This window comes from Procambarus clarkii, chromosome 93 (assembly GCF_040958095.1).
Source record: "Procambarus clarkii isolate CNS0578487 chromosome 93, FALCON_Pclarkii_2.0, whole genome shotgun sequence".
In the NCBI taxonomy this organism is placed as follows: domain Eukaryota; kingdom Metazoa; phylum Arthropoda; class Malacostraca; order Decapoda; family Cambaridae; genus Procambarus; species Procambarus clarkii.
The window spans coordinates 14,382,473-14,402,977 of record NC_091242.1 but is presented as its reverse complement, the minus strand read 5'-3'; the positions used below and the strand labels follow the sequence as shown (position 1 = coordinate 14,402,977).

The following is a 20,505-nucleotide window of genomic DNA, read 5'->3' as shown; positions in this document are numbered from 1 at the left end:
GATTTAAAGACCTATTTAGAGGAACAGCAGGTGGAAACATTAAAAGTTGCCGCTACGCTGGTCGACGAGTATGCACTGACTGACAAAGCCCCTGCACGGCATCGAGCAAAACCTGGTCCTCAGTATGCTACATACAGGTATGGAGGAAGACATAGGTATAAAGGAGGGGAAATTAAGGGGCCAGGCAGCCCCAATCGGGTAAGTCCAAAGAGGAGTAATTAGAAAGATGTAGTATGTTGGACATGTGGACGAACCGGTCATATGGCGGCAGCTTGTAGACAGTCAGCAGCTCAACCCTCCAACAAAAATGTTTTGTTGGTAAATCTACTACTACCCTCAGAGGAGGCCCATCTACCAAATTCGGATAACAAGGGTCCAAAATGTAATATGTCCGCCCCTTACACGTCAACTGGATGTGTAGCCAGAAGTCAGGGTAGTAACTCGGTGATTATACTGAGGGACAGCGGTGCGGCTCAGTCCCTAATAAAGAGGAGTACTTTACCAAAAGAGGTACGAGTTGAGGGGCAGCCAAGTGTAATTCTGGGAGGCTTCCCAGACTCGTTGTATGTCGGCCCCTTGGTGGACGTGCACCTTACATCTCGGTATTTTACTGGCCCTTGTTCTTTAGCTGTAGTAAAAAAAATTCCAATACAGGGAATCGAAGTCATACTGGCCAGTGATTTGGTATTGAGTCTAGAGCAGACTAATCCCGTGGTTATGGCAGAACCAGTAGCTGACGTGGAAACGCCAGTGGTGGTAGTTCAAACCAGATCCCACGCCTAAGAATAGTTAGGGCTGGGAAAGTTGTTTGACCCTATGAGTACCCCAGAGGCTATCAAAAGCCCCAGTAAAACTTTTGACATTTTTCCCGAGAATCCAGATTGGACCAGGGGGTCTTTAATAAGAGAGCAGGCGATCCACAAGTGAGAGCTCTGGCCGACCTTATTGACTCAGGTCGGAAATCGGGAGCTAGATATATAAAGACGACAAAGTGTTGTTCAGGAGGTGCCTACAGAAAATTCCTCACTCCTCAGCTGACGTAAGTAACACACAAATAGTGGTGCCCACCCCATTTAGTTTAAGATTGATTGAAGTGGCACATTATAACGGATACTCTGGACATGGTGGAATTTCAAAGACCTTCCACCGGCTAGCTAGGAACTTTTACTGGCCCAAGATGAAGGCCAATGTACGACACTACTGCAAAACGTTTCATGTTTGTCAGGTGGTTGGTACAGTTAACCAACCACTTCCTAAAGCCCCCTTAAACCTGATACCCTCCATAGGAGAAACTTTTGAACACCTAATTTTAGATATTGTTGGTCCTCTTCCTCCTCCTACTTCAGGTGTACAATATCTATTTACCATCGTGGACAGAGTTAGTAGATACCATAAACTGTTCCCCTCCGAACGATAACATCTAAGGTGCTAGTAAAACACCTGATCTGGTTCTTCTAGAGACAGGGTCTTCCTAAGACGGTTTAAACAGATCAGCGACCAAATTTTACTTCTAAGTGTTTTAACCAACAGATGTCGTACATGGTGTCGGAAAATCCGACACCATTTAATAATATTACATGCAGGCAGATAATATTGCTGCTGCATTGTATAAACAAGTTAACCCATAGAAAATGTAACTTGTTGCGGAACTTTCCGTCTATAGAAAACGGGATATCATTGCTATTATAAATTCACCAGCTATTCTGCTGGGAATTATTCTAAATACATTAGTCTTTGGACTTTACCATCATAAAAACATCTTATTTTAATTAACTTAATTATCAATATTAAAATAGAGTAAATGTGACCCTTCTATTACTTTCTGATATCTGGACAATGTAGGCCAGTGGCGTCAGTTGTGAGGGAGTGGTCAGCCATTGTTATTGAACTTAAGACCAGAGTCGTTGGAGCTAGTAACTGCTCCTATAAATTCTCTTGGACGAAGTGTGACGAAGATCAGAGTAGTGGTCTTTCATCATCAACACGCTGTCAGCAAATACAAGGGAGGTGTCTTTCCGAATCCCGTTTATCTTTCATTTATGGCCATTTATGTCAGTGGATATTGGGTGAACCGGTTAGATCACAAATGATCGACTCAAACAAGGTAATTTAGCCTAGGTCTTTATGGTTCCTTGTACAGTGTTTTCTCTGATATAGCTGTCATATATTAGGATTCTGGCTTCATAGCTAGCGCCCTTTTGACAGGTCAAGACGAGGAAGCATGCTTTGTGCATCAGTTACTGGGTGATGGAAGCTACCTCAAAGAGGATAATTTGGTGTCTACATCCTAGTTATATCTGGTGGACTAAGGCCTGCTGTACAAATAAGATAAGGAATCTCTTCAATGTTTAACAATGTATGTAGTCTAATACTGTAGTGTGATTGGCTGCATATATAAATTCAATATAAACCCCAGTAATGTGTAGTGGATCGACTTGTGAGATTATTGCAGAAATACAGTCCACTTAACATCATACCAATTGCTATCGAAGTATACAAATTAACGTAAATATAAATCTCACAGGTCGGTTCCCATACATGGGGATTCATCACATCACGTCCAGCGCTTATCACCCAGAGTCCCAGGGAGCACTCAAGAGGTTCCATTAGACGCTGAAACAGATGATTAGGAAGTGATGTATCAGTAAGCAAGGACGTTGGGTGGAGGAACTGCCATATCTACTCTTTGATATAAGGTCAGTTCCAAATGAATCTCTTGGCCTGTCCCCTTTTGATCTTGTATATGGTCACACAGTACTTGGTCCTTTGGAGATGGTTAGGGACCAGTGGGACGAAGTGGAAAGTAATATAAACATGGTTGATTGGATCTCATCACACAAGGTACGACTGTTTCTGCTTTGCAATTTGCTATGGATAATTTGGTACGTAACCAGACTACGATGAAAGGCAATTATGATGTCACAACCAAACCCAGAGATTTTACGGTGGGAGATCTGGTGCTAGTCTTTTCTCCAATTATGGGGGGAGTTTAGATGCAAAATTTAATGGCCCCTATCCTGTGATTAAGAAGGTAAATGCCACCAATTATGTGCTGGACTCGTCTGATCGCAAGAAGAAACAGATGCATGTGCATGTTAATTAACATGATGAAACTGTACAATCCCAGAAACGTGAAGCCTGTCTGTATGAGTAACTCCTGAGGACCACGAAGACGACATACTGGGAGATACACACAAGCAGGTGGATACCAACTCTCTCATACTGCAGAATTTGCCTACCAAACTAGGTCATGTAACCGCAGAGCAGCAACAGCCCTTGATAATCTTGATTTTTAGATACAAATCAATATTTAAAGAAAATCCAGGGCTGACAACGATTCTAAAACATAAAGTTGTCCTGGAAGAAGGGGCACGACCCATTAAGCAACATCCATTCCGTATGAATCCTCTTAAGAAGGGGGTAATACGGAATGAAATAGACTACATGCTCATATATGACTTAATATCGCCCATGGTCCTCCCTTGTCCTTTCAGTACCCAAACCGAACAACGAATTCTGCCTCTGTATAGATTACCGGAAGGTTAACAAGGTTACAGTGGCAGATTCTTACCCATTGCCGAGGATCGAAGATGGCTTCGATGCAATAGATAAAGCTATTTACCTAACCAAATTCGATCTGTACAAGGGGTATTGGCAAGTGCCATTTACCGAGGAAGCCAAATCCATTTCGGCTTTCGTTACTCCCGAAGGATTATACGAATGTAATGCCTTTTCAAGCCTTTTGGCTTGAAAAATGCTGCCACGACTTTCCAACGGTTGATGGCCATAACGTTGCGGGGAGTCGAAAATTGTATAGTGAACATTGATGATGTACTAACTTACGATAACACCTGGGAAGGTCATTTACACCATCTTGAACGGTTCTTTATAGCTATCCATGAAGCTAATCAATCTCCACAAGTCAGAGTTTTGCAAAACGTCCGTGGTCTTCTTAGGACATACTGTCGGTGAACGGAGAATTGCTCCTAAAGGCAGTAACATAAAGGCCATAATTAAATATCCGCCTCCAGTTTCAAGGAAAAATGTTAGGCAATTCTTAGAACTGACTGGATTTTACCGAAAGTTCGTCTTCAACTTTTTCTCAGTTGCAGTCCCATTAACACATCTCTTGGCTAAAGGGGTGAAATTCAACTGGTCAGAGGAGTGCCAGCTAGCTTTTGAGAAGCTGAAGTCTCTATTAATATCGTCCCCCGTTTTGATGTCTCCTGACATCAATAAACCATTTATATTGACTATCGATGCCTCAGATTTCGGGATAGGAGCCGTGTTGTCCCAGGTCGATGATGATGAAGTAGAACATCCCACTTTATACTATTCAAAGAAATTAAATGACTACCAACGAAAATACGTGGTTATCGAAAAAGAAAACTTAGCACTAATTAATGCCCTGCAACATTATGAAATCTATGTAACCGGTAAAAACAGGACACTTCTAGTACGTTCAGACCATAATCCCCCCTCCGTTTCCTAGCCCAGTTCAAGCACAAGAATATGAGACTCGCACGATGGAGTTTATATATGCAACAATGTCATGCAGATTGCACATATTAAAGGGTTCAATAATATGGTACCGGACGCATTATCCCGCATGTAATTAGTAAATATGTCTTTTTTGGTGTGGTTTTATCCGCGTGAAAACAATCTTTTTTTTTTTAGGGGGGGCGGGAGGTGGTGTGACGGACATCGGCGCCATCTACGATTCAGGCGCCTAACTACAGCAGTTGACCCTCCCATTAAATGGCATTTCCCATCTTTTAGTCTGCCCGGTTGAAAGGTGACGAGTAAACAGAGGCAGGCTAGGGAAGTCAGTGATACCGGGACAGTGGAAGACTTAGGCCGACCTGTAGGTACCAGCCAGTTGGACTAGACGAGTGCTGAGAACTTTACTCCTGGATGGACTAGCCACGTGGGCAGGTCGAGCGCTGTGAACTTCACTCCTGGAGGTGCTAGCCAGTGGAGGCTAGGTGAGCACTGTAGACTTTGGTTCTGAAAGGTACTAGCCAGTGGGGCTGGTCGAGCTTTGCTGACTTTGTTGCTTGTGCATTCCAGAGAATGTGCAACAAAGACCTTATTTCAGGCAAGTCGTCCGTTATCCGTGAAGCAGGCTAGCGTAAGGGCTAGCAACGCCTATCCGGATGACCACAGAGACTAGTATATATTGACTATATTCAATTGGTGATGGGAAATAATAAGTTATTTTTAGTGTTATTCTTTTTATTTACCTTGATCATTGCATTATATTTCTACCAAGATTAGGTTTCTCTGAACATGAGTAGGATCATAAAGTTTGTAAAGAACCCAGTTACGAAGGGTTCATAACATAGAGATAGGGAGATGTAGAGACATATTGTTGTGAAGATTAGGAGACACGGAGATGTAGAGACACGGAGATGTGGAGACGCAGGGAGATGTGGAGACACGGAGATGTGGAGACACGGAGTTGTGGAGACACGGAGATGTGGAGACGCAGAGAAATGTAGACACGGAGTTGTGGAGACGCAGGGAGATGTGGAGACACAGGAGTTGTGGAGACGCAGGGAGATGTGGAGACACAGGAGTTGTGGAGACTCAGGGAGATGTGGAGACACTAAGATCCACATCTCTGTCTCCACGAAGATGTGGAGACACGGAGATGTGTTGACACGAAGAGATGGAAACATAGATATATGGAGATATGGAGACACAGAGATGTGAAGAGACGAAGATGTGGAGACAAGACGATGTGGAGACACGGAGATTTGGTGACACGGAGAGGTGGAGACACGGATATGTGAAGACACAGAGCTGTGAAGACACAGAAATGTGGGAGACACAGAGATCTGGAGACACGCGATGTGGAAACCCGGAGATGTGAAAACTCAGAGATGTGGTGACACAGACATGTGGAGACAAGAAGATGTGGAGAAACGGAGATATGTGGACACATAGATGTGGTGACAGAAAGATGTGTGAGACAGAGATGTGGAGACACGAAGATGTGTAGACAAGAAAATGTGCAGGCACGGAAATGTGAGGACACGGAGATGTGGAGACACAGAGGTGGAGACACAGGAGATGTGAAAATACTGAGATATGGAGACACGAAGATATGGAAACACAGAGATGTGGAGACGGAGATTTGGAGACAGAGATTTGGGGACACGGAAATACGAAGACACGAAGATATGGAAACACAGAGATCTGGAGACACGGAGATGTAGCGACAAATAGATTTGGAGAAACGAAGATGTGGAGACACAGAAATCTTGTGACAAAGAAATCTGGAGACAGGGAAATGTGGAGATACAGAGATGTGGATACACGGAGAAGTTGCGACACAGGGATGTGGAGACACTTAGATGTTGAGACACAGAGATAGGGAAATACAGAGATGTGGAAAAACAGAGATGAGGAGTCACCGAGATGTGGAGACACAGAGATGTTGGAAAAGAAGTAGTGGAGACACGAAGATATGGAGAGATGTGGACACAGATGTGGAAACACAGAGATGTGGAGTCACTGAGATGTGGAGATGTGGAGACACGAAGTTGAGGATTCATGAAGATGTAGAGACACAGTGTGGAGACACATAAGTGCGGAAGACGCAGAGGTATGGAGACACAGAGATGTAGATACACAGAAATATGGTGACATGAAGATGTGCAGACACGGAGATGTGGAGAGATAGAGGTGTGGGAGGCACAGAGATGAGGAGACACAGAGATGTAGAGACATATATAAGTGTGGAGACAAAGGTGATGTGGAAACAAGAACATGTTGAGACACGGAGATTAGTGGTCACATAGATGTGAAGACAGAGAAGTGTTTTAGACACAAAGATGCGGAAACACGGAGAAGTGGAGATACAGAGATGTGGAGACACGGAAATGTTAAAACACGGAGATGTGGAGACACGGAAATGTGGAGACACAGAGATGTCGAGACTCGAAGATGTGGAGACATGAAGATGTGGAAACTCAGAAATGTGGAGACACAAATATGTGGAGACACATATATTTGGTAACACGAAGATGTGGAGACACTGAGATGTGGAGACACGGAGATGTGGAGACACAAAGATGAGGAGACACGAAGATGAGAATACTTAGAGATGTGAAAAACGGAGATATGGAGACACGGTTGTATGGACACACAGAGATGTGGCGACACAGATTTCGGGAGACACAGAGATGAAGATTCATGGAGATGTGCAGACACGGATATGTGCAGACACAGAAATAGGGAAAGACAGAGGTGTGGGAGATACAGAGATGTGGAGACACAGATATAGAGAAACAGAGGAGTAAAGAAACAGAGATGTGGAGACACGGAGATGTGGAAGAACAGAGATGTGGAGACACGGAGATGTGGAGACACGGAGATGTGTGGACACAGACATTTGAGTACTCAGTTTCCACTTTTGTCCTCTTGTTCGCGTACCAACCGTGTTAAACAGGTTATCTTTATCTACCCTGACAATTCCTCTGAGAATTTTGTAGGTAGTGATCATGTGTCCCCTTACTCTTCTGTCTTCTAGTGTCGTGAGGTGCATTTCTCGCAGTCTTTCTTCGTAGCTCATGCCTAATAGTTCTGGGACTAGCCTAGTGGCATATCTCTGAACTTTTTCAATCTTCGCCTTGTGCTTGACAAGTTACGGGCTCCATGCTGGGGCCGCATACTCCAGGATTGGTCTTACATCTGTGGTATACAAGGTTCTGAATGATTCCTTACACAGGTTCCTGAAGGCAGTTCTGACGTTAGCTAGCCTCGCATTCGCCGCAAATGTTGTTCTTTTGTTGTGGGCTTCAGGACACAGGGTTTATGTGATATCAACTCGTAGATCCTTTCCTCTGCCCGTTTCATGAAGGACTTCATCACCCATTCTGTATCCTGTGTCTGGTCTTCTGTTTCCACTGCCTAGTTTCATTACCTTACATTTACTTTGGTTGAACTTTAGTAGCCATTTGTTGGACCATTCATGCAGTTTGTCTAGGTCATCTTGTAGTCTCATACTGTCTTCCTCGGTCTTAATCCTCCTTATAATTTATGCATCATCAGCAAACAATGAGAGGAATTATTCTATACCATCTGGAAGATCATTTACATATATAAGGAACAGTATGGGTCCAAGAACTGAACCCTGTGGGACGCTACTGGTGACGTCTCGCCAGTCTGAGACCTCACCCTGCACAGTGACTCGCTGCCTTCTGATACTTAGGTACTCCCTAATCCAATGGAGTACCTTCCCTTTCTCTCCCGCCTGCATCTCCAGCTTTCGCACTACTCTCTGGTGTGGCACTATGTCAAAGGCTTCCTGGCAATCCAAAAATATGCAGTCTGCCCATCCCTCTCTTTCTTGTCTGATTTTAGTTGCCTGATCGTAGAATTCAATTAATCCTGTGAGGCATAACTTGCCATCCCTGAAACCATGTTGTTGTTGTGACACAAAGTTCATTGCTCCAGATGTTCGACTACCTTTTTTCGCACAACTTTCTCCATTAGCTTGCATGGTATGTAAGTTAGGGACACTGGCCTGTAGGTCAGTGCCTCCTGTCTATTCCCCTTCTTGTGTATCGGGACTACGTTTGCTGCCTTCCAAATTTCTGGCAGTTCACCTGTTACCAATGATTTGTTATACTCCATGGAGAGTGGCCGGCAAAGTGCATCTGCTCTTTTACTTTAGTATTCATGGTGATATTCCATCCGAGTCTATACCTTTTGTCACATCCAACTCTAGCAAAAGCTTCCTTACATCTCCACTGGTAATCTCAAATTCCTTCAGTGGTGCCTGGTTAATTGTTCCTTCTCTTATCTCTGGAACTTCTCCTTCCTCTAATGTGAAAATTTCCTGGAATTTCACATTGAGTTCCTCGCACACTTCTTTGTCGTTTGTAGTGAATCTGTGTGCCCCTATCCTCAGTTTCATTACCTGTTCCTTCACTGTTGGCTTTCTCCTGATATGGCTGTGCAGCCATTTGGGTTGTGTCTTAGCCTTGCTTGCTATGTCGTTTTCATATTGCCCTTCTGCCACTCTTCTCACCCTGACGTATTCATTCCTGGTTCGCTGGTAACCTTCTCTGCTCTCAAGTGTCCGGTTATTTCTATAGTTACTCCATGCTCTTTTACCTTGTTGCTTAGCTAGCTTACATCTCTGATTAAACCATGGGTTTCTCCTCTACATTTCATTTTTTTACCATTTGGGCCGGGATAAACTTTTCTGCTGCCTCCTTGCACTTCTGTGTGATGTATTCCATCATGTCTTGGGGCGTCTTTCCCCTTAGCTCTGATTCCCATGTTATATCCGTTAGGAATTTTCCTATCTCCTTGTAATTTCACTTATGGAATGCTAGCCTTTTGCTTTCAGTTCCCTTTCTTGAGTATTTTAGCCCTTCTTCGACCAGATACTCTAGCGTCAGTACACTGTGATCGCTCATTCCTACTATGGCCTCGAAGTCAATTTCCCTTATGTCGGAGTCATTCAGAGTTAAGACTAGGTCGAGTCTCGCTGGTTCATCGCTTTCCCTCATCCTAGTGGAGGGATGTCCTCATCATCATCCTCTTTCCTGACATGTTAACTAAGAAAGTTTCTTGTCGCCACCTCCACTAGTTTCGCTCTCCATATAACCTCTCCCTTGAGCGGTTCCTTGTTCTCCCAGTCTATCCATCCGTGATTGAAGTCCCCTATGATGAGCAGATGGGTTCGAATTCAACAGGCACCAAAGGCTTTCCTCTCAATTGTGTTATTAACTGCCGGTTGTTTCTGTCATACTCTTGCCTGGGTCTTCTGTCATTTGGTGGAGGGTTATATATCACTGCTAGTTGCTACTACTTTTGGTCCTCCCATCGTCATGGTGCCTGTTATGTAGTCTCTAATCCTTTCACAGCCTGGGATAACTAGATGTGGAGACACGAAGATGTGGTGACACATAGATTTGGAGACACGAAGATATGGAGACATGGAGATATGTAGACACGAAGATTTAGAGACACAAAGTTGTGTTGACACGAAAATGAGGAGACACATAGAGGTGAAGTCTCAGAGATGTGAAGAAACGAAAAGTTGAGACTCGCATATGTGGAGTCACGAAGATGTGGAGACACGGAGAAGTGGGGACACGGAGATATGGACACACACAGAAATGTGAAGACACGAGGATATGGAGACACGGAGATGTGGACACAAACAGATATGGAGAGATAGTGGTGTGGGAGACACAGAGATGTGCAGACACAAAGATGTGGAGACACAGAGAGGTGTAGACATGGAGAAATGGAGACACAGAGATGTGGAGACACGGAGATGTGGAGTCACAAAGATGTGGAGACACAGAGATGTGGAGACACGGAGATGTGGACACACAGATATGTGGAAATTCCGGGTTATGGACACCCAGATATGTGGAAATACGGAGATATGGACACACAGAGATGTTGAGAGATAGAGGAGTGGGAAACACAGAGATGTGGAAAAACATAGTTGTGGAGACACAGAGATGTGGAGACACGGAGAAATGGAGACACAGAAATGTGGAGACACGGAAATATAGAGACAAAGAGGTGTAGGGACACGAAGATGTAGAGACTCACAGAGATGTAGAGACTCACAGAGATGTGGAGACCCGAATATGTGGAGACACTGAGATGTGGAGACACGAAGATGTGGAGACACAAAGATGAGGAGACACGAAGATTTAGAGACACAGAGATGTGGAGACACAGAGATGTGAATAACGGAGATATAGAAACATGGTGGTATGGAGACACATAGGTGTGGAGACACAAAGATGTGAAAACACAGAGATGTGGAGACACAGAGATGTTGTGACACAAAGATGAGGAGATACGGATATGTGGAGACAGAGATGTAGAGACAAGGAGATGTGGAGACAAGGAGATGTGGAGACACGAAGATGTGGAAACCCAGTCATGTGAAGACACGGAAATGAGGAGACACGGAGATGTGGAGAGAGAGACGTGAAGTTCCGGAGATGTGGAGAAACGAAGATGTGGAGAGAGAGACGTGAAGTTCCGGAGATGTGGAGAAACGAAGATGTGGAGATACAGAAGTGTAGAGACCCGGGGGATGTGGCGACACAGAGATCAGGAGACACGAAGATGTGGAAACACATAGATATGGAGACACGAAGATGTGGAGATACTAAGATGTGGACACACGAAGATGTGGAGATACTGAGATGTTGAGACACGGAGATGGGAAGACATAAAATGAGGAGACAGGAAGATTTAGAGACACATAGAGATGTGGAGAAAAAGAGAAGTGGAGAAAAAGAGATGTGGAAACAAAACAAGTGTAGACACAGAGATGTGTGGACTCAGAGATGTGTAGACAGTGAAGTCTTATAGGCACGGATATGTGGAGACACGGAAATGAGGAGACACGAAGATGTGGAGACACGAGGATTTTGAGACATAGATGTGGGGACCAAGAGATGTGAAACACGGAGATATGGAGACACGGAGGTGTGGAGACACAGAGAAATGGATAAAAAGAAATATGGGAACAAGAACATGTGTAGACACAGAGATGTGTCGACAAAGAGATGTGGAGACAGAGAAGTGTTATAGACACGGAGGTGTGGTGACACGGAGGAGTGGAGACACGGAGATGTGGTGACACGGAGATATGGAGACGCGAATATATGGAAACACGGAGATGTGGAGACACGAGATTTGGAGACACGAAGATGTGAAAACCCGGAGATGTGGAGACACAGAGATGTGTAGACATAGAGGTGTGGGAGACAGATAGATGTTTATACACAGAGATGTGGAGACAGAGATGTGGAGACATGGAGATGTGGAGACACGGAGATGTGGAGACACGAAGATGTGAAGACAAGGAGATGTGGAGACACAGAGATGCGTAGACATAGAGGTGTGGGAGACAGAGAGATGTTTAGAAACAGAGATGTGGAGACATGGAGATATGGAGACACGCATAGATGTGGAGACACGGAGAAATGGAGACACAGATGTTGAGTCACGAAGATGTGGAGACACAGATATGGAGACAGAGAAGTGTGGGAGACGCAGAGGTACGGAGACACAGAGAAGAGGAGACAAGGAAATGTGGAGCCACAGAGATGTTAGAGACAGAAGGGGAGACACGAAGTAGTAGCGCTGGGTAGGGGCTCACACGATTTCTACGATTTCATTATGATATCTACGATTTATTTATGATTTCTACGTTATATTACATTGTGTTACGAGGATTAAAACAGACACACAGTAATATTTATATAGTAGGAGATGTACTAGAGATAGACTATCTTGAGGTGATTTCGGGGCTTTTTAGTGTCCCCGCGGCCTGGTCTTCGACTAGGCCTCCACCCCCAGGAAGCAGCCCGTGACAGCTGACTAACACCCAGGTACCTATTTTACTGCTAGGTAACAGGGGCATAGGGTGAAAGAAACTCTGCCCATTGTTTCTCTCCGGCTCCTGGGATCGAACCCAGGACCACAGGATCACAAGTCCAGCGTGCTGTCCACTCGGCCGACGGACTCGGTCGGTACAATACTAAGTCATTCTTTACATTTTAAAACATGTGTTTTGGACAGGAGAAAAATTATTTCCAGGTTACGTTACTTTGTGTTACAAGGACAAAACAAACATACAGTAATACTGATTTGGATGTGATTTAATTATAATGAAGACAGTCTTCTTCTTTAAAATGGTATTGGTACTAATAGATGTTTCCCTGTAGGTTGTGTTACATTACATGACATAAAACACACGGTAACAATGATTTGTGTGTGTTATAATACGTATGAAGGATTCCTTCGACGATTGTTACTCCTTAAAACATGTTATTTGGATAAAAGCACGATATTTTCCATGTTCCATTTTGTTACCTTACATAATGTTACAAGAATGACACTAATATTATATGGTGACTATTATATTGAAGATGGTCTACACAGGTTTTTTTCTTTTAAATGGTATTTGGACTTAAAACTTGTGTTTCCCTGTTACGTTACGTTATGTTAGCTGAAAATACTAATATTTTTTGTTGACTGTTATAATGAAGATGGTCAAAACAGGTTTTTACTTAAAAAATGGCATTTGGACTCAGAAAATGGTGTTTCCCCTGTTACGTTATGTAATGTTACAAGAAAATACTAATATTATTTGGTGACTGTTATCATGAAGACGGACTAAGACCAACTTCACATATAAAAAAATCTATTTGGGGCTAAGAATTAGAGGTTTTCATGAATGTTACATTATGCTACATTATGTTACAAAAATAACATCAGGTGATCTGTAGGATTGGCGAATGTATAGTTATGACCCTGATTCACTCTTCCCTCAACGAAATACAAAACCTTTATACGTTATGGTTTGAGATTTTTTAGGTCTGATTGGCGACGATGAATGACTAACATAACGGCTAGCTTTGATGTGGAGTCCCTACCATAACCGCTAGCTTTCATGTGGAGTCACTGCCATAATGGCTAGCTTTGATGTGGAGTCACTGCCATAATGGCTAGCTTTGATGTGGCGTCACTACTATAATGGCTAGCTTTGATGTGGAGTCACTACCATAATGGCTAGTTTTGATGTGGAGTTACTACCATAATAGCTAGCTTTGATGTGGCGTCACTGCCATAATGGCTAGCTTAAATGTGGCGTCACTGCCATAATGGCTAGCTTTGATGTAGCGTCACTGTCATAATGGCTAGCTTTGATGTAGCGTCACTGCCATAATGGCTAGCTTTGATGTGGCATTACTACCATAATGGCTAGCTTTGATGTGGCATTACTACCATAATGGCTAGCTTTGATGTGGCATTACTACCATAATGGCTAGCTTTGATGTGGCATTACTACCATAATGGCTAGCTTTGATGTGGCATCACTACCATAATGGCTAGCTTTGATGTGGCATCACTACCATAATGGCTAGCTTTGATGTGGCATTACTACCATAATGGCTAGCTTTGATGTGGCATTACTACCATAATGGCTAGCTTTGATGTGGCATTACTACCATAATGGCTAGCTTTGATGTGGCGTCTATTTACTAATATTCCCTTGTTGGAAACTCTTGATGTTTGTTTAAAGTCATTATTTGGTGATATTATTTTGGTGTCTAGATTTAATAGTAAATAGTTTACGTCTTTGTTAACGCCCATTTAAAGACTCATTGTATGCAATCAACCCGTCCTCGACTCAAGTCCATTACATCCAGCGGTCGAGCCCACAGTCGCGTTCATAAATTTTAGCATGTTGCTCATTCAAAACAGGAATTTTTTCAAATATAACACATTTTAAATTTTTTTTTGCATATAGTGCATATATAGGTGTAGGTTAGGTTAGGCTAGGTGTTTAGGTTCTGTTGGCGATTATTTGTATTTGTAGTACGTGGGTGAAGCATTTATTGCGTTGTGGTTCGAACCAAATTCGTCAGTGAAGCACTTGTTCCGGAAGTGTTCGAACGTTATCAGTAGTCAGCCCGTCCTCCAAACAAAGATCCAAAAGTGATTCCATGCACCCGCCAAACCCCCTGTTTATGAATGAAAAGCGGTTTACACACGACTCACAACTGCTGACGTTCGAACATATCCGGAACAAGTGCTTCACTGACGAATTTTGTTCGAATCACAACGCTATAAATGCTTCATCCACGTACTACAAATACAAATAATCGCCAACAGAACCTAAACACCTAACCTAACCTATCCTATGCCTATATATACACAATATGCTAATATATTATAATATTAATTTATACTTGAGAAAATTCCCGTTTTGAATAAACAGCATGTTAAAATTTATGAATGCGTCTGTGGGGTTGACCGTTGATGTAATGGACTTGAGTCGAGGACGGGTTGCAGTAGTGAGTCGTGTGTGAACCGATTTTCATTCATAGGGGTTTGTCAGGGGCATGGAATGGACTTTGGGTCTTTGTTTGGAGGACGAGCTGATGCAATTGCTGATTAATGGAACCCATCCTCAGCCTATGTTCATTCCATTCAGCGGTCGACCCCAAAGACTCATTCATAAATTTTAACATGCGATTATTCAAAATGGGAATTTTCTCAAATTTAAATTAATATTGTTATTTGTTAGGATATTGCGCATATTTAGGCATTGGTTAGGTTAGGTTTGGTGTTTAAATTCACTTGGCGTTTTTTTGTATTTGTAGTACGTCGGTGAAGGTTTTGCCGTGTTGTAGTTAAACAGAAGTCGTGAACGAAGCACTTGTTCTGGATGTGTTCGTACCTCATAAGTTTTGAGTCGTGTGTAAATGGTTTTTAATTCATGAACATGGGCTTCATTAGTGTATGGTATGAACTTTTCGCCATTGTTTATGAGGATGGGTTGTTAATCCAGCCCGTCCTCATAAACTAAAGCCAAAGTCTATTCCATGCACCCACTAAATTCCCTGTTTATGAATGAAAAACGATTTACACACGACTCTCAACTGATGGCGTCTGAACACTTCTGAAACAAGTGCTTCACTGACGACTTTAGTTCGAACTACAAAGCTGTAAATGCTTCACCAACTTACTACTAATACAAATAAACGTCAACAGAACCTAAACACATAGCCTAAAAAAGGCCTAAATATGCACAATACGCTAATATATAACAATGTTAGGGAGCTGGTCGGCCGAGCGGACAGCACACTGGACTTGTGATCCTGTGGTCCCGGGTTCGATCCCGGGCGCCAGCGAGAAACGATGGACAGAGTTTCTTTCACCCTATACCCCTGTTACCTAACAGTAAATAGGTACCTGGGAGTTAGTCAGCTGTCACGGGCTGCTTCCTGGGGGTGGAGGCCTGGTCAAGGACCGGGCCTCGGGGACACTAAAAAAGCCCCGAAATCAACTCAAGATAACCTCAAGATGTTATTTATATTTGAAAAAAATCCCATTTTGAATGAACCGTATGTTAAAATTTATGAATTCGTCTTTGGGGTCGACCGCTGAAGGGAATGGACTTGATCTGAAGACGGGTTGGGTCCAATAAAATCACATTAACGTTATGTATCAATGCGAAAATCACTAGAAGCCGCAACCCATCCTCGACTCAAGTCCATTACATTCAGCGGTCAACCCCACAGACGCATTCATAAATTCTTATATGCTGTTCATTGAAAACGGGAATTTTCTCAAATATATATTAATATGATAATATATTAGCATATTGTGCATATATAGGCATAGGCATAGGTTAGGTTAGGTGTTTAGGTTCTGTTGGCGATTATTTGTATTTGTAGTATGTGGGTGAAGCATTTATAGCGTTAACAAAATTCGTCAGTGAAGCACTTGTTCCGGAAGTGTTTGGGCGAAATCAGTTGTGAGTCGTGTGTAAACCATTTTTCATTAATAAACAGGGGGTTTGGCAGGAACAGGGAATCACTTTTGTGTCTTTGTTTGGAGGAAGGGCTGAGCAGACCGTCCTCCAAACAAATACCCAAAACAAAGAAACTAATTTAACGTTGAAATATTTGTTCCGATAATGGTTACCTTTATCATTTAATACTTAAATAAATGCTTATCAAATACAAGTGCTGTCTTGCTCGTCAGATTACTACAGTAAAAGGAATCTTTAATACATCAAGTGGCACTTTTATGGCTCTATCAATAATTCTATGATTAATCTCACTTAGAACATTGTTACATTATCCCCAAGTGGATATTAGGTTAATTTTCGTTAATATGAGTGATATGGGGTCTTGTGTTAAATTTACAGATAGCGTGCCAATTCATTTGAGCTCCAGTTGCAATTTTATGGCTCTATCAATTATTCTATGATTAAACTCACTGAGGTCATTGTTACATTATCCCCAAGTGGATATTAGGTTAATTTTCGATAATATGAATTATATAGGGCCTTGTGATAAATTTACAGATAGGGTGCCAATTCATTTGAGCTTCAGAGTCATAGGTATACAGCTCATCCTCCTGTTTTGGTAGTATTTATATGAAGGATGAGGACCATTGTTTTATTAACAAGCTTAGATATACACAACAATGTGCCGTTACCCTATTCTATATGAAAGATTACACAGAGTAGATAAAAAACTTACAATGTTAGTCTTACATGGAATCAGGAGAGAAAATACCTGCCTCTACAAAAAATATATTAAATTTTACAAAATAACACTGATTTTCATAAGAACTAAGCACTGAATCAATGAAATATTACATTATAATTATTTTTTACTACTTTCTAAAAGATTCATCTCATATAATGTTTAATTTTATTTTAATTAACTTAGATATAAAGATAAATGTGCTGCTACCCTATTTTTTATGAAATATTAGTGTAGATAAAAACAATCAGCTACAAGCTCATCCAACATCCACACCTAACCGGACGGCCACTCATACATGGAATCAGGAGAGAACTTCAAATGTAAGGCTGATATATTAGCCTCCACTAGCAAAATTTTGGTCATACTGATGATGGGATCTCACAAAGAACGTATAGTGCTCTGAAGGGTCGTTTATAAACATTTTTAAGAATAATCAAGTTTGGTTGTATGTCTTATGTCCTGTCCTGTCCCTCTGTCTCCATACTCTTAAAATTGTATTTCTAATACTAATAGTTGTAACTCTTTTCGCAGAAAGACTAAGACATCCTCCGTAGTCATGCTGAACAGCTTACAGTCTATGCACACCAAAAACACCAAACACCAAAATGCTAGCTTAAGAATTACAGAATCTAGAGTGAGTGAACTCTTGTCAGAGTACAACCTGACGATGTGCACTCCAACAGAGTAGAAAAGCTAGATGGTAACCGATTCTCTGTCATTTAATGGAGGGATATATATCTTAGCTACTATCTTTGGTCCTCCCATCGTCATGGTGCTTGTTATATAGTCTGTGAACGCCTCGCAGCCCTGGATATCCATCTCCTGGAAACTTCAATCCTTTATGAGCAGGACCGCCATTTCTCTTTCCTTCCCTCTTTAGCGTGAAGTGTAATGTTGATGTGAGTATGCAGTTTTGTGGCATTCCAGTATTACGGTTCATGTAGTCAGTGTGTTGTTGGAGTAATCTTACTTGAAATAGTTTTGTTTCAGGTCTTAGCGTCCCCGCGGCCAGATTCTCGACCAGGCCTCCTTCTTGCTGGACTGGTCAACCAGGCAGTTGGACTCGGCAGCACGCAACCTGACATATGAGTCACTGCAGGGTTAATCCGGTATCCTTTGAAGGTGCTTTTCAAATTTTCTCTGATAGTCCTGCGAGGGGTCTGCCGGTTATGCCCCTTATGTGTAGTAGAAGCATGTTCAACACTCTTGGGCCTCTGATGTATATTGTTCTCTCTGAGTACCAATTGCACATATGTTCTTCAACAGTGGGCATTCTCCACATCCTGCCATGCCTTCTGGTCTCATGTGGTGTTATTTCTGTTAGCATCTTTCTGATTAGCCCCTCTAATATTTTCCATGTGTAAATTATGTATCTCTCCCGCCTGCGCTTAAGAGAATATAGATTTAGGCATTTAAGTCGGTCTCAATAGTTTAGATGTTGTATTGAGTGTAATTTAGCAGTAGAGGATCTATGCACGCTCTCCAGGTCAGCAATTTCTCTAGCTTTGGAACGGCCTGTCTTTGTGTAACAGTATTCCACTCCAGAGAGCACTGGCATCTTAAAAAATATCATTGGTATAGCATATCTAGTGTGAAAGGTTCTTGTTTACTCCACTCTCATTTTTCTTGTAGTTGCGATGGATACGTTGTGTTTTTTAAAGGTAAGGTTTTCCGACATGGAGTTCACCCAAATCCTTTACATAGCCTTTTCGTTCCATGTTATAATTTAACTGAGTTTTGTAAGCATAACTGCGTTTCCGTTTTTATATTTTAATTTTTTCCATAGCTCATGAACTGAAACTTATCTTCGTTAAACACCATATTATTTTCTGTAGCCCATAAAAAGACCTGATTTACATCTTATTGTAGGTTTGTCATGTCCTCTATGTTGTCTACTCTCTTAAATATCCTAGTGTCATCTGCAAAGGAAGATAGAGTTCAAAAGATTGTGTCCCTGTCTGGCAGGTATGATGATGAGAAAAATAAATGGAGCAAGCACAGTACCCTGAGAGACTGAGCTCTTTATGGTTGATTGTCCGGATTTTATTTTGTTCTCTCTCTCTCATGATATTAATCTTGCCTGTATTCCAGTTTCTTTGTGCTCTCTTGGATTTCCCACCGTAGCTAGTTTAGTAGGTTTTACAAGTGAATATTCTCCAGGTCATGTGCTATTGTCTTTACTCCTGATTTTCCTTCCTTCCTTTTCTACTTTTTTTTTATTTACTCTAAAGTTCTATCATCCCATTACACAATTTATGTGTGTATACTCTGCTTGTGGGTGCATATGTGTGTTTGTCTATTTAATAAATAAAGATATTTGAAACTCCCTGTTTTATATGAAGAAAAGATAATCTTCAAATCATTATCAATTCTGCCAGTAAGAACAAGTAATGTTGACTGAAATCCCAACAGAAAAAAACGAAGCCATCATTAGATATTCTTCTTCTTCTTACCGTCATTACAAAATATTTTAGCAGTGATGACCCTGAAAATGCGACGTAGGATGAAAAGGAGAAGGAAGAGAGCCAGAAGGAGGAGGAGCAGGACGTCGAGCATGAGGAACTCCACCCAGGAGAGCTGTGCCGCCGGGGACCTCAGCTGGGGGGCCCCACGGTGGCGGATGACGTACTCCGTCCAGAACACTGCTAACTCCCTGGGCGACGTTGGCCGGTCCCTCATCCTTTCTGACATCCTCATCATGTTTTCTTTATACCTGATCACCGGGAAAGTCAGAAGAAAAATTAATGATCATCCCCATCAGAAGAACTATAGCACCATAGAAAAGGAACTCCTTTCCATCGTCCTGAACCTACAACATTTCGAACCTTACCTACAGGGTAATCGGTCTATTACCATCTACTAAGACCACAATCCCCTACGGTTACTGCAACAGGCCCAATTCAGCAATCAACATCTACGCTGGGCTCTGTACCTGCAGAATTTTAACCTGGAGATATTCTTCATCAAGGGCGCGGATAACATAATAGCCGACGCCCTCTCCAGAGTCTACGAGGTAGAGGCAGCTGCTCCTACCACTCTACCATTTATTGAAGTAACTTAACCCATAAGACCCATGGGTTAACCCTTAACCCATGTCTTGTTCATTGTAGAGTAACGTAACCATTATTTTATTTTATATTGTGTTTTGTCTTTGTATTTATGTTTATTCGCACTGTACATAGCCATAGCCATGTTCTTCGTTTATATTTATTTAAAGTCAATTAAAGTTTCATTGTTTATAAGATTTGTTTTGCGTATTTTTCCCTTTCTACTAGACCACAGGAGACAACAGCCAAGCACTCAATTTTTTTTCTCTTATTTTTACTAATATGATTGGCATATATATATATATATATATATATATATATATATATATATATATGTCGTACCTAGTAGCCAGAACTCACTTCTCAGCCTACTATTCAAGGCCCGATTT

The 20,505-nt window shown here is 42.1% G+C and overlaps 1 protein-coding gene across 1 annotated transcript in view; it reads right to left on the bottom strand.

The window, feature by feature from the left end:
- Positions 1–16,984: 16,984 nt before the first annotated feature.
- The window catches only part of LOC123749902 (UDP-glycosyltransferase UGT5), a 68,547-nt gene continuing 65,026 nt past the window's right edge, over positions 16,985–20,505 (bottom strand). Inside the window, exon 7 of the mRNA XM_069319484.1 lies at positions 16,985–19,782. Coding sequence (XP_069175585.1) covers positions 19,500–19,782 — 283 coding nt within the window. The 3' untranslated portion in view covers positions 16,985–19,499. The remainder of the gene's footprint in view (positions 19,783–20,505) is intronic.